The sequence below is a fragment of the Diadema antillarum genome, unplaced genomic scaffold (genome assembly GCF_040938485.1).
Source record: "Diadema antillarum isolate AM-2024a unplaced genomic scaffold, OU_Dant_1.0 scf00000137, whole genome shotgun sequence".
In the NCBI taxonomy this organism is placed as follows: Eukaryota; Metazoa; Echinodermata; class Echinoidea; order Diadematoida; family Diadematidae; genus Diadema; species Diadema antillarum.
The window spans coordinates 707,501-721,894 of NW_027271026.1; the positions used below are offsets into that span (position 1 = coordinate 707,501).

A 14,394-nucleotide genomic window follows, 5' to 3' on the forward strand; every position below is an offset into this window, starting at 1 on the left:
ATGATGTAGGTGACTATGAATTTTGATCGAATTTTTGCTCACCTGCAACAAACCTGCTGGGAGATGTAATCCTCTTTTGCAATCCCTTTCAATCTCCCGTAATTTCTTTTCTGGATGATTCTTTTTTTCTTCTTTTTTCTTTTTTGGTATGCGAAGGGAAAGTGTCAGAATATTGCACTCGAACTTCCCTGGAAGGTTGACCTAAATGAAAACATACATTTGATGTACTGACGTTCAAACAGCCTTATGATTGTACTATTTTTAGACCGATGTGGCTGCGAGATTTCTCTCTGCAATGAAATGAATCTCAAGTGACGGTGTTACTAGCCTATATGTTTCCACAACGTGTGGTGAGAACGCATTCTATGTATTAGAGAATGCTACATTGCATCACTAAGTACAACCCCGTGGAAAATAGAGCGCTATTGATTGGTTTTGAAATGGGCAACTTTAACTGTCACGTTACGCTACAAGCTCAGTGTCCTCTCGAGTGCTCTAATTCTATTCGATTCAATTCTAATTACGCTTTATAGGTATTGCACAGTGTAAGAAAATAAACTAGGCAAGTGGTTTAATTTTCCCTTCGCGATAGATTCCCCCCTCATTTTCCTTCTTCGCTACGGACAGAATGAGAGGACAAGAATTATTATAGTCTGTATGGTCAGACCTTGTTTTCTTTTTTCGATTCCAATGTTATTAGCGTGCTCATCGAGAGGTAGGCCTACTCTCAGTGGTAGACTACAGGCGCCCAAGAGATGGGGAAGCGACTAAGGGGGCTCATGAAGGATCTCTCGCACGACTCAAACAAAGAGCTATGACAGAATCAGAACGAAGGACCAGTACAGAAAGACAGGAAAGACAGATGCAGAGTTATAAACAAATATCGATGTTGAAAAATAGGTTATCTGCCGCTTATCGTTGCTTATTGGCTCGGTGAATCTATTTCCTTCTTTCACACGACTTCCACCCCACCCTCCCTCCCCTCCCCGACTCAATCCGAATCATTCGCAGGGTGAGACATTGATTGGATGGCAAACTCCCAATTCAAGGGTCAAGGCCAACATCAACCTTTCAATACGCTCTTCCTGTTTCTTTTAGCCTCAAAGAGTTGCAAAGGGTTGCAAAGGGTCAAACATTATCCCTTGTTTATATGCGCCTGTCCGCCTGTTTTTGTAGAAGACCATTCTCCAGTAATTTTACACTCAGTGATGACTGCCTCCTGAACCTCATTGCAATGAAAGAGGTCTCGGTCTGTTAGATTCACTTGAAAATAGTGCTGAGAGCTGCACATGATGTTATTCTTAGAAAGCACAGTATTTTCGAAGACGATAGGAATTAATGTTGTTTACTGAAAAATACTGTATATCTTATTTTATGTTTCTGTGTATTTACATTGCTCAATTCAATCACCTATGTGTATCTATTTATGTACTGTTATCGATTTATTTCACTGCACTTGTTATTCTTTGTCTTTGTACTTTTTGAAGTTTGCAGTCAAATTGCATCTGATTGAATGCAGAAATAAAAGCAAGCAAACAAGCAAACAAAATGTTCTGTATTGTTTTGCTCTGACAAACATTTCGGAAAATTTTACAAATACATTTGTACAAAGGGTGACGATTCATTACAAATATTTGCCATATCACAATAATTTCTGTGTTCGCAGCCTATTTGCGACCTTTCATAGAACTACACTAAAGTGGTTTCTGTATCCGATAAGTCTGCTGGTCTCACGGACATTCCAGGGAAGGACAGTTGACAGCAAAACAACAAAACTTTAGTCGACTTTCCGAATCTAGAAAAAAAAGTGGTTCTTCGAAACATAATTCCTGTCAGGGATAAACATCATCTTAATCATGTGGAAGTAAGAAACAAAATCTCCTCGTCCGACTTTAAGGTTAAAGAAACCCACCCAATTGAAGAGAAGTTGTGAGTTGTTGCAGATACTCTTTTCGACATTGTATCAAAACCTTTTTGTTTTCTTCTTTTCTGCGGTGTTGTAACTTAATCCATCGACAGTAAAGGACTTGACGACCTGAATAAATATACAGTATGTTTGTCAATGGTTACTTCTTGCACTATTCTGGTATTATCTTTCAAAAACCAGAGTAGAAAGATACTGTTGAAATCGCAAGTGGGCGTGCCCAAGTGGCCGAAAAAGGGGGAGTGAAGATGATATCGAAGGTAAGAAAGGAGCTTGTTTTGTACTGCATCGTTTCTTGTTTTGTTGGATTGTTGTTGTTTTTTCTTACCGATCAGTGTTTTACTGTGACGTAAACGTCCGCGAATGTTCGTAGAGGGCGATGTGGTCTTAAAAGTAACGCGCAACCGATTAAAAAAAAATAAAGAAATAAAAACAACCGCACACACATCGCTCAGTCAGTTATACCTTTAGACCCATTGCAGAATCCGTACAGTCCTTGACCTCCAATAAAGCTAGTTAGCAACGCTTGTGATGCACTACACCTACACCACAAAATAACTGAGTGTAGTTCTTGCAGAAAGCAAAATAAGGTAAGGTTGTCTCATAATATTATCTACAGGTAAACTATGCAGAGTCTACGACATCCAAATGTATTACTTGGTGTTTACGGGGGGGGGGGGGGGGGTGGGCACGATATTGCTAAACCTTCTTACACGGGTCAGGCGCAGGGGACGCCAAACTTCTGCCTATGATGGATAGACATTTCTCAATCTGCGTTCATCTTGATTTCCTTCGGACAAACAAAGCCAAGGTTTGAACGCGGTACCATCTCATTCGCATACGATCTCAACGTAATAGCAAAATATCGAGTCTCGCTGTGAGACCGTGATAAAGGGAATAAAATGCGACCCATGACTTCGATTGCATTCACCTTCTCAACACTCAAGCCATGGGGGATCTTTGCATTACTGCTGTTTTAAAAACTCAGCAAACGAAGCCTTCGTTAAGCCGTGAATTTAGGCTGAAACCAGCCTAAGAAAGAAAAGGCATTCTCTCTGCGATCTGCCTTTGGTAAAGTTGGCTTTACCCGACGGCAGCATTATTCTTTTCTCCTCCTATATTATAAGCCTTTTGTCCTTGCTTGTGGTGCTTGAAATATGGTAATTGAAGATTCTCATGCATATATTTTTCTTCTCCGTCTTCATATTGTGATGGTCTTTGTGATTAGGGTCTCTACCTTTCGGCCCAATGTCCTTCTACCTTGATAGGAATATGCGAAGTAGGTGGATGTAAATTACGGCTTGATCAAGAATGGATTCGAGGAAGAGGGAAAGATGTCTATGGCTATTTAATAAGTCTGCCAGACGACGCAGGCCTACGTGCACTTGCTTCTACTCATGTATGTATGAATGATAAAAAAACATGTATAGCAGAATACTTAGGGGGCGGAGAAGAAACACAGGTTAGCACCACACTCCCCATTGAGAAACAACCAGCAGTGTAACAACTGAAATCGCTTTGAGAATCAGATGTGAGCACATCATCCTAGCTGTGAGTGTAACATGTACAGGTGCAAGAAATAAGAATGGTCCTCTGCACTCTACAACCTCGATACAGCAGTATGTATGCAGGACTGTATGCAAAATAAATAGATGGAAGTCTATATCTATGTATATATATATATATATATATATATATATATATATATATATACATATATACATATATGCATGTATATATATATACATATATAATGTATATATATATTTAATATCTTTATACCAAATATATGGTAAAGATGTATTGGTAGAAAGAAAAAAAGAGCGATAGATAGATAGACCGATACATGCATACATACATAGATGGATAGATGAATATATAGATAAGCAGTGACAGATTAAATCCCTGTCTAAATCAGATGTGAACACATTATTCTGGGTGTACATAAATTATGATATTTACAGGTGCAAGGAATTTATCATCTGTACTCTACAACTCCGCGGCGGCAGCATCATGTAGGCTTAGGGAAAATGAGTACGAGTAGCTAAAAGCAGATTGACAGATAGATAGAAAGAGAGCGAGAGATAGCTAGTAATATATAGACACTATTTTGAAGCTTCTGTATAATGGTTTAAATCATGCAAAATGTTACGGTTACGTCGTTATCAACCATCACACTTAAACATGACAAACGTATTCAAACAGAGGAAATTGTCGGATCTGTCCATTAAATTAAAGAGAAACGGCCTTGGAGAAAGCCAGAATTCTGGGGGAAAAAAGTGCTCTAACCCTCAGCACGATTATAAACAGACAACGAGGAAAGGCCTCTACGAATTACATCCATTTACATGCTAGGCGTTAGTTGATGCGCCTCTCTAAAACGGTGACATTTATCATCCCCGGCCGGCAGGAGTCCTATATAGTGGACGGTTCAGTGAGGGATCAACTCGTTTGCCTGGTTATGATCTAAGATGGGCCCCCGTCTCATTTTTGAGGCAATGTTTATTTCGATAGGACTGCGACAAATGAGTGACGACAGGAGTGAAAAAGTAGCAAAAATAAAGGGTGAAAGCGAATGGTCGTTCAAGGAGCTAAAGTGGAAATTTGTGCCCGCACCGATGGCGACTAGGACGAGTGACAATGCGTCGAGACGTCATCGCCCGACAATGTTTGCGCACTTCTCTTGTTTCAAAAACAATAGGATTGATGGTGTCTGATAAAAAAAAAATGGACGTGTCAACATGGGTTGTTCCCTTTCACAAAATGGTGATAGATGGTTTACCCCCTGGGTCAAAGCATTATTCGACATACAAAGCGTGCTATTTCCAATATGAATTTGACGCCGTTTCGAGAATTTGTTATCCGTGACTCTGGTCAAGACGATTATTCTTTCAAATTTTCAAAGGGAGTGCAACAAATAATGTTCATAAAAGTTATGAAATATAATCTCCCTGTTGATTTACAAACAGAGTACATGTTAGCAAGAGATTATTAAGCAGAGTGGTAAAGATATGTGATATGAGTTTTCTTCAATTTGTCTCCATCTGTGCAAATTAAATTTGTGAGATCGCAACTCCTGTTCTACGTGTTTCTCCAACATGTTTGCTAAAATGTAGATTAACAGTTGGGATCCGACAAATTTCATTTGTACAGACAGAAACAAATTGAAGAAGAAAACTAATGTTCCACAGAACGTGTTCAGGTATCGCAATTTGAAAGAAAATTCTAACTTTATTTTATTATCCAGCAGTTATCTATTATTTAATGTAATACGTAGAAAGAATGTGTGATCCGAATTTGAGCTATCTATTAAAGGGCTAAAATGCAGCTTCACACTCTCCTACCCTCCCCTCCTCCAAAAAGATAATGGCGACGAATACTTGACCCCGTACTGTTGAAAAACATAATTTTAGGTCTATCGCCACATTATACCGAGTGAAGTAAAAGGTTAAGAGCAACTTCTGCAAAATTTATTTACTCGGCATCTTGAGAGATTGTATACTGGTTGATCACAAGCAGAATGAGGCACTACAGAAGAACCCACTGATGCACCCCAAGGGATGCAATACAAATTCACTGAACCCTGCTATAACTATCTCTTGTTACGCCATGTATTCGCTGAATTTCGCGACCTGTCAATCTTCGTATTGCTCGACTATTCTAAGCCTGATATACTGATGATATTTATATTGGGGATCTCATCTGTGTTATTGACCCTAATGTGACAACGAACGTGGGTGTTTGCCTATTATCAATGCAGGAGCTTCACTTGCATTATATCGTGCCAGTCAGTTCCCTTATGTATATAAACCCTACCTTGCGCTGCTGATAGAGTCTCCGTAAAACTAACTTTATCCGACAATTCACGCAGGCTGTCTTTCACACATGCTGCAAAATGTACAAGTTTGCCAATACACTGTAATGGTTACCTGCACAAAAGGTTTATGTCACGTGGTAGCATATCCATGGGCGCCTAAATGAGTTTGCCTGAGATAAAGCTTTGTTTGGTGAAGACAAACATTCGGCAAAATGTTGAGCAAGGGTTTCGAAATGAGCGATGATAGTGAACGTTACGGTTTGAAATATTTGTATTGCTCTAATTGACACACGCATCATGTATCTGCTCATGGGAGTGATTTTTGATAGCATAATTTAGGAGGAAAAATTCTGGAGTTAGTGTCATCCTGATGAGAAAGCGGACAAATATTAAGCAAATTGAGTCGTTTTCTTGTCCTGAAACTCTTCTAGAATGGCTGAAAATGAGCTTGTTACTGTCAGTATAATCTATAGAGCTCTGCTGTGACCATGTGACCGTGACGTCATTCGTAGGAAATACGTCACGGTACTACTTCCTTCCTTTTCTATATTCACCCTCGAACATGCTGCAAACCCTTCGTGTTATTTTCCAAAACTGCTATTCATAACAAATGACATGTCGTACCACGCAAGTCGTTAATCATTCCTCCCTTTCCGGCCGGTTTGCAAAGGCAAGGATGATAAAAGGATATTGGGAGAAATGAATAACGGCAGGTTTACATCATTGAAAGACCTTTCAATTATCAAAAATACCTTCGCCTGGAGATGATTAATGCCATTACAATCGCCGGCATGACGCTGTACCCATTCATGTGGGAAAAGCTATTTCTCTATCGCTTTTATTTTCACCTTTACAGGTGTTTACAGGTTCTGTTTTCTCTACCACCTGAAATATTCTTCCGATGGCCTTGATATGACACTTCCTACCTTCCAGAATGTTCTGCTTATCTACTGGTCATGAATCAAGTATTGTCAGCTTCTAGGATGCCTTTTTTTACAGTGAACATATTTCGATATTTTCATAATATTTCTCCGCAATGCGTGCGGTTGCAGCATGTTCACCGGTACTCACGTATGATTCGTCTACAAACCAACCCCAACTGTCGAGTCCTATTTTGGCTTTCAGAGGACACCAAAAATTCACTTAAACACTTTCATGATAATTATGGTCAGTCAATCTAGGCCTAGAAAGGATATATTCCAGTCTGTTGATATCAGCATGTTACTGTAAATTGTTTATTTGCTCCTCATAACACAAATTATCCGACTAAGGTCACATATTACATCCATTGTTAATTCTTATCCCCCATCAAACACATACACACACAAAACAAACAAACAAACACACACACACACACACACACACACACGCACACTCACATCTTCACTTTCTTAGTACCACAAACGCTCATATCTCTACATCAACATTAATCAGTGTTCGGCACTGGCCCTGTTTAGGCAATATGAAGTTCCAATAATCTCCTCTTGCAACGCCTACACCCACGTGCACTTGGCGAAGGAGTGACAAATCTCATTTCTGTCGAGTAGACATATCAGATTGGAGCTCGTTTGCTCCCCTCTCTCTTTCCCTTCTTCGCCCCAACTCTCTTCCAGTCCTCCAGTATCTGACAAGTCAGTGATCTGGCGATATTGACTTTATATCCCCAACAAGCAAAAGCCGGTAAGAAACTTCTAATTATCGCTATGGCGAGAGGGGCCTTATACGAGATATTGGTTAATACATCATCGCTTCAGAGCAACATAAAGACAAGTCAGTTCGACAGGTGCGTTATAATATATCATATTGCCGATTTTGAAGTATATATCTCCTGGAAGGGTTAACATTTTTTTTTTACGTTTAAACTGCAAGCTATATCATTATGCAGTCAGAGTGATCGACGAAAGATTGAGGAGTGAGATTGTAACCAAGACACCATCTTCAGAATCATCATCTCCACCCGTTGCTGTAATCGACAATTCCACGCAGTGACTAATTTCAGGTTCCGTTTTGTCTTTCTTTCCCAGTTGTCGTTGTTGTAGTTGTTGTCTACAAACTAGTCCGTGTTACTACTCAGCATGTTTGATAGTGTCCGTCATTGGGAAATACTTTCTTGCGACAGTGAAAAAAAAGAAACCCACTCTTGCATTTAATCACCAGTGATCTGGTTCACTTTGATTAGAATTTTACGGAGTACTGTCGACCTTGTTATTTCATGCTAAAAGTCATTCGAGTAGTGCCCTTAGACACTTGTATGCATGAGGCAAATGTGTGGTATCAGAGTCAAATATGTCTACATGAAATTCGTTATATTGTACTTTTACTGGAATAAACTTGACTTGGCGGGATATGCGATATTATGACAGTAGTGTTGGCAATCATGAACGTTATACAAACTATTGGCTTACGCTCCCAGTTACTAAGGATAGCCTCTTCATCGTTGATATTGTTCTCTATGAACCAGAAGGCCGTAATAATCCCCAACATCACCCTGTACCAATGTATTCCTATCACAATATTGACTGATGAAATGTGGCATGTAGACGGGTAGATCACGTGCGCGAGTTTCATGTACGAATGATGGAGGATAATGAATTCGAAGTGAAATATTACTATTTTCCCATTTTTCTACAAAAATATATACGATCACTTTCTCCTGGGTAACAGAAAATAAGGTGAGCAAAACATCGTAAAAATGTAAAGAGTATATACAATGATTGTGAAATCTTATAGTAACTATGCATTGTCATGAGAACTGAAGTGATCATAGTGAAGTAAACAATACGCAAAGTGCGAAAAATGAAGGGACCCACTGAAAAGACAAAGTTTGTAAAATGTGGGCCCCTATGGAAAAGAACATCAATAGAAATCACAGGAATAAAAAAAGGAATGACATTCAAGCGTCCATAAGCTCTTTACCAGCCCCCAATCCCCAACCCACCCCCCACCCCCCCCCCCACCCCCCAAAAAAAAAGAAAAGAGGGAAGAGAGGGTATGCTCCATTGAAGTACAAGAAGAGTTAAAAGAAGTGAGCCCAGCCCTGTATTGGAGGGACTTTATGAAGAGTTCTTACCAAGAATCAAATGATTTGCAAGTAAAAATGAATAAGCCATTACCAGAGAAGGTATAAAAGAATTCTTCACGTTGTGTTTGAACTTTCACCTTCAATTTAAAGAAAAAAAAAGTTGATTCAACACAAGGACGTTATTCAAACATTATACAATATTAATCTATCTCCATACATGTTGATTAACACAGGCAGTTACAAATACGTCGTATATCACATAAAATTGCATCGTATTGTCAATAGGCATCAAATCTCTGGAGTACGTCTGGCATATCTGGAGGACTCTTTTTGTTACTGTTTTATTCCAAGTGGTGGAGAACGCATTACAAAGAGATAATGTGGCATGGAGAAGTCGCCGCCAGGGAATTATCATTAAAGCAAAACTACACATTCCCTATCAAGATTTTATTTCTTGTTCGTTTGTTCGTTTGTCTTCTAACATTGTCTAATGCCTCATTTTATTGAACCCGTGTAAAACCTTATTCATAAATGAAAGCACAATCTTACAAAGAAGTCGAGTGAACATAATAGCTGACAAAAAAAGTACCTGACAGTCCCCTCACTCCAATTGCGGAAGTACGTCATACCTAAAAAGCCAAACAAAAGACCCATCATGTGCCAAAAAGGAAAGACAAAAAGCGCAAGGATTATTTCATAAGATCCCTGTTTGCTCTCGCCTGGAGAGGGAATACGACACACAACGGACGAACGGAGATGCGCAGATATGTCGAGTGTTACGTGTCTTTTAAGTGTATCAAGAGAGCCCCCAAATCTCGCTGGGAAGCAATGGAAAGGGGTAGAAGAAGAAACTATGAAATGTCATCCAATGCCAGAGAGAAAAGAAACGCTCTTCGACGTAAGTGTCTAAAACTCTTACTCCAGCCTTTCCTTTCACGGTGGGAGTGGGACAAACACAAGCTTGAGCTTGAGGCGTCGCGGTCCCGTGCCGCTCTATCTTATCGCTCACTCACCAGCTTGCCGGGATGGTGTAAAGGATAGCTATCCAGTTCGACAATATCTCTCCTTCAAATTTACTTAACTGCCTTAAACTTTGTTTGTGTTTCGTTCTTTTTTTCTCTCCATCCACTCTTTTTTCACTCTCTGCAAAAAATTTTCCGCTTATTCGTCAAGAGCCGACTCTCAAAAGAGGAACGAAATTTTGGGAGCAAAAAAAAAAAAAAAAAAATACAGTAGAGATATGCCCGTTTCATATTCCCCTATCGGCTTTCCGTCATCAGCCTTGCGAATGAATAGGTAAAACTTATATTCCCAGTGTTGCTTCGCGTACCTGTGTAACAGTACCTTTCTTCCTCTTCCCTCACAGATCAAGTGTGGATAACGCGTTTTGTTGTTGTTGTTGTTGTTGTTATTATTATTTTTGTTGTTGTGCTTGTTGTTTCTTTGTATACAGGAAGTGAAAGCAGGTTGAAACTGAACTTTAATCAATTGAGTCAACACGTGGATACTAACTCTCACACTAACTTTGCCAGCTGGTTGGTGTAATGGATTGCTGACAGTCAATACTTTGGCATTGATTTGTTTGTTGTTGTTGTTTTGTTTGTTTGTTTGTTTGTTTTTTTTTTCAGGCATGCTTTATTCAGCGAGAGAGCATACCTTCCAAAATACATTGTGCCTGTAAAGTTAAAAAGAATATATATTGTCTTGTGGTTGTCGAGGCTGAATCAAAATGCGTCACTTATCTTGAGTAGATATTAAAACATTCTAGATTCATTAGTTAAGCTTTATGAAATGTATTGATCCCCCCCCCCCCTAGCGTAAATGAGATCCACGAACATCGAAAGCAAACCAGTCTTAGGAAAACAATTAATTTCTGCACACTGATGCTCTACAGCTTTGAATTTTCACCTGAAAGCTGTTAAATATATTGTGAGTACTTTCAAAGGAATAGGGCGATTATGTTCCAGACACCGCGTACTACGACAAAAGAAAAAAGTGGGTTAAAACTTTCCTGACGTGCACTTGTTTGAACAGATGACTTAGTTCAACAGGAATTTATTTGATAATTAATGGACGCTATGACGCTGTAATGCAATTGAGCCTTACGATTTAAATAATTTGCCCCGCAGCCGTCGTCAAATGGCAAAGTCGAGAAGTTAACGGTGATATCAATGAGGGAGCAATTCGTGAGATGAAATTCGATGAGGCGCGAAGAAAAATGTATGAATGCATTTTTTTTTTTTTGCAGAGAAACATTACGCCAGTGGGAATGCGGCCCAGTGTGGTAACGAAGTTAAGAAGGAAACAACGTCCGAGTCCTTCCTATCAGCTTTAAGCGACATTGGTATTGCTTAATGAGATGAATCAACTCATTCCTTCCTATAAAGGGTAATTTTGCGCAGAAATTAAAGTCCCATCATCAAATTGGCCACTCTGAATATTACTGTGTATCCCACATTTGGAGAAACATTACATGAATGTGTTTACATTCATCGAAACAGTAAGAAATCAATGAAAATATCAGAAAATTTGCCGTTTTGTGACATAAACATTAACTTTTATCGCCCTGAATGTTGTTGCCTATTTATATATCGGCTAGCGATTCAGATGCTATTGAAAATTTTGCTGCAATGGTATAAGATTGAGATAGGAATCAGAAGAAAAAAAAAGTTTTTTTATTCTATGCCTTATTGAGCACAAACAATGATTTAAAATCATTATAAGCATTAAGCGACACTTTGTAGTCTCTTGGACTCGCCATTCAGCTTGATGGCAAATATCAGTGGAAAAAATAATTGTACTTAAAGATCAACCAACGATGCACAATGGCACACGGACAAGCTAAAATCTGTTCGCTATTCCCCAAGAACTTTTTCTTTATTCACAACGCAAGAATTACAAGGTTCGCTAATGACGCGCCTGTGATAAACCAACAAAAAGAGGAAAAGGGTGAGCCAGTAAGTAGGCGGCTGAAAGATTAACTGTAGTCACTTTCATTCCTGATCAAAATTCTAGTACGGGAACTAATTTTTTTTTCCTCCTGACACCCCCTGGATGATGGACAAATCAAAAATATAAAATTCATGAAAGAAATAGCACAGGACTTAGACAGATCAAATACTAATACATCTATGAATAATCATCCTCTCTCGAAAAAAAAAAAAAACACGTTCCAAAAGCAAATACAAAAACAAAATACTATCTCATACTTTTCATCAGCCCTTCCACTCAACAGACTCCTTTACACGTAAGCAAAACAGACGTAAACTCACCTGTGGAATGCTGAAAAAGGCGGCGAACACGTAAGACATGATGATCATAATCTTGGCCTTCCGAGGTCGCTGGGTCTTGGCCAGGGGGTAGAAGACGGCCATGCAGTGGTCAAGACTTATATCCACAGTGAGAAAAGACGAGAGGAAGAGACCAAAGCTGGAGAAGAACTTGACCAGCTTACAGAGGAAGTCACCACCGTACCACTGGATGACCGCGTACCAGATGGCGTGCGGGAGCATGTGGGTGTACGTGACGAGGAGATCGGAGATGGCTAGATGCAGCACCAGCAGCGTTACCGTCGACTTTCGACGACGTCGGAGACGACAGGTGATGACGACGGTGGCGACGTTGCCTATGGTCGAGACGACGATCATGACGCACAGGGCCAAAACTTTGCCGAGGCTGAGGCCATCGACCGTCGGAATGAAGTGCATTAAAGAGTCGTTCATCGAGGGAGACGTGGACCAACCCTCTCCGCTCTCAGTCCTCTCCGGGTGCGACGTCGACAAGGAGGCGTCGAAAACGTTTGCCATAATGTCCAGCAGTAAAGGGTGTAAGTCCCTTCAGCAGGAGTTGAAGATGCAGCTAGTATCCTGGATATAAAGTGAGTATAGCTGAGGGAGGGTAGATAAAACCAAAGATGTCAGCTTAATGTCCGTATGTATAAAGGGAACCGATTTCCGCGAAAGACAAGGAACGGCCCAAACGATGTTAATCGTACTTACGCGTTCACTTAGGGCGCCGGGAAAATTATTCTGTGTTTGAAACCGCGAGGCTCGTTAGCATGTAGAGCAAAACCAAGGGAAACAAACCACACCCTGCACACGCGTCATGTTGTCTTGCTGCGGTGAGAATTATTAAATACCTGTTATTTCAGCAAGTGTGCCGCACACGACAGGCTTCTTTCGCTGAAGAAGGAAACTAGGAGAGTGGATCAAGAACAGGCCAAATCACAACTTTCAATGCCGAATTAGACGTGTGGCAAAGCAATAAAAAACGAAACCATGCAGAAATAGAGGAACAAGCAAACTCGTGTAACTATTATGATGTGTACAACCAGAAATTTAGGATTCACCTTCAATATCTTGCTTCCCAAGTCGTCTGCTAGAGTAACAAGATGCTTCTTTCCCGAGTCATTGCTACAAGATGACAATACACTCAACTTTCAGAGACACACGCTCGTTAAATGGAGATCAGGAGAGAAGTTACGTGCGGTTCACATTCTCGATAAGATGCAAAATGTGCCGACGGTAAGAATCCTCGCGATAGGTGACTTCCAGAGTGAGTATAAGTGATAAAGACTCCGTTACGTCATCCGTCGCTCCGCGCAAGGCGAATGGAGGACTGGGAGCAGCGCACACACGCACACGTCGCCACACCGCGACCGCGCTTTAACGTAGAATGATCGTCTCTTCTTAACACAGCCCCGGATCCCCTTTACAAGTTGTAAGAGAAGTTCGCGCGCACATCCGTCCTGGACTGAACGGAGAAAAGGCGAGAGCGAGCAGGCGATAGAATGGGTGACACAACCTGGGCAAGTAAAAGAGAGAGGGGGAGGGGAGGGAGAGAGAGAGAGAGAGAGAGAGAAGAAAAGAGTGTGATGGGGAAAGAAGAAGAAGGGGTGTGAAAGTAAGTGACAAAAGATGAAGAAAGATGCATAATCTATTTCCTTTAATCATCTCTCTCTTTCTCTCTTCTCTCTCTCTCTTTATTATATACATACATATATATATATATATATATATATATATATATATATATATATATATATCTGTCCATATTGTTCGTTTATTTATCTATCCATATATTCATCTATATATTTATTTATCTTTATGTGCATATTGTTTTATGTATCTTTGTGTGTTTCTAGTAGCATGTGAAAGAGTGCTTGGAGGCAAAGATTGACATTGAGTATACAGATTGAGAGTTAGATCTTTTGAAAGGGCACTGATTAAGAGAGAACAGAGTATGAGATCAGCAGACCACAAAAAAGAAAAGAATAATCCAATACCACTTAGTAAAAAAAAAAATGATATCTTTCGTATGCTTCTTATATTGTCATGATAGTAATGTTCGTTATTGCTCAGTGCAACTATCAACTCATGTCACTACATCTGTCTGGTCACTGCAGCGCCGTTGTGTCTGCTGCAATTGAAAACGTTTGCCAAATTGTCTTGTATACCGTCCATGTCATTTTGTCGTTAGTTCAACAAACCACGTGTGTGTGTGTGTGTTTGTGTGTGTGTTTGTCTCTTCTTTTATATTTGTATGACACGCTTTGCAGTGATATACAATCCAACATTGTTTTCAGTTTATTCTCCAGACTGTGTATGTCTTCACGTGTGTGTGGGCGTGTGT

General features: G+C 40.0%; 1 protein-coding gene across 1 annotated transcript in view; it reads right to left on the minus strand.

Moving 5' to 3' along the window:
• The window catches only part of LOC139721065 (gonadotropin-releasing hormone receptor-like), a 33,907-nt gene extending 21,338 nt beyond the window's left edge, over positions 1-12,569 (minus strand). The window contains exon 1 of the mRNA XM_071632394.1: positions 12,036-12,569. Within this exon, the coding sequence (XP_071488495.1) occupies positions 12,036-12,569 (534 nt within the window). The remainder of the gene's footprint in view (positions 1-12,035) is intronic.
• Between the last annotated feature and the right edge of the window lie 1,825 nt (positions 12,570-14,394).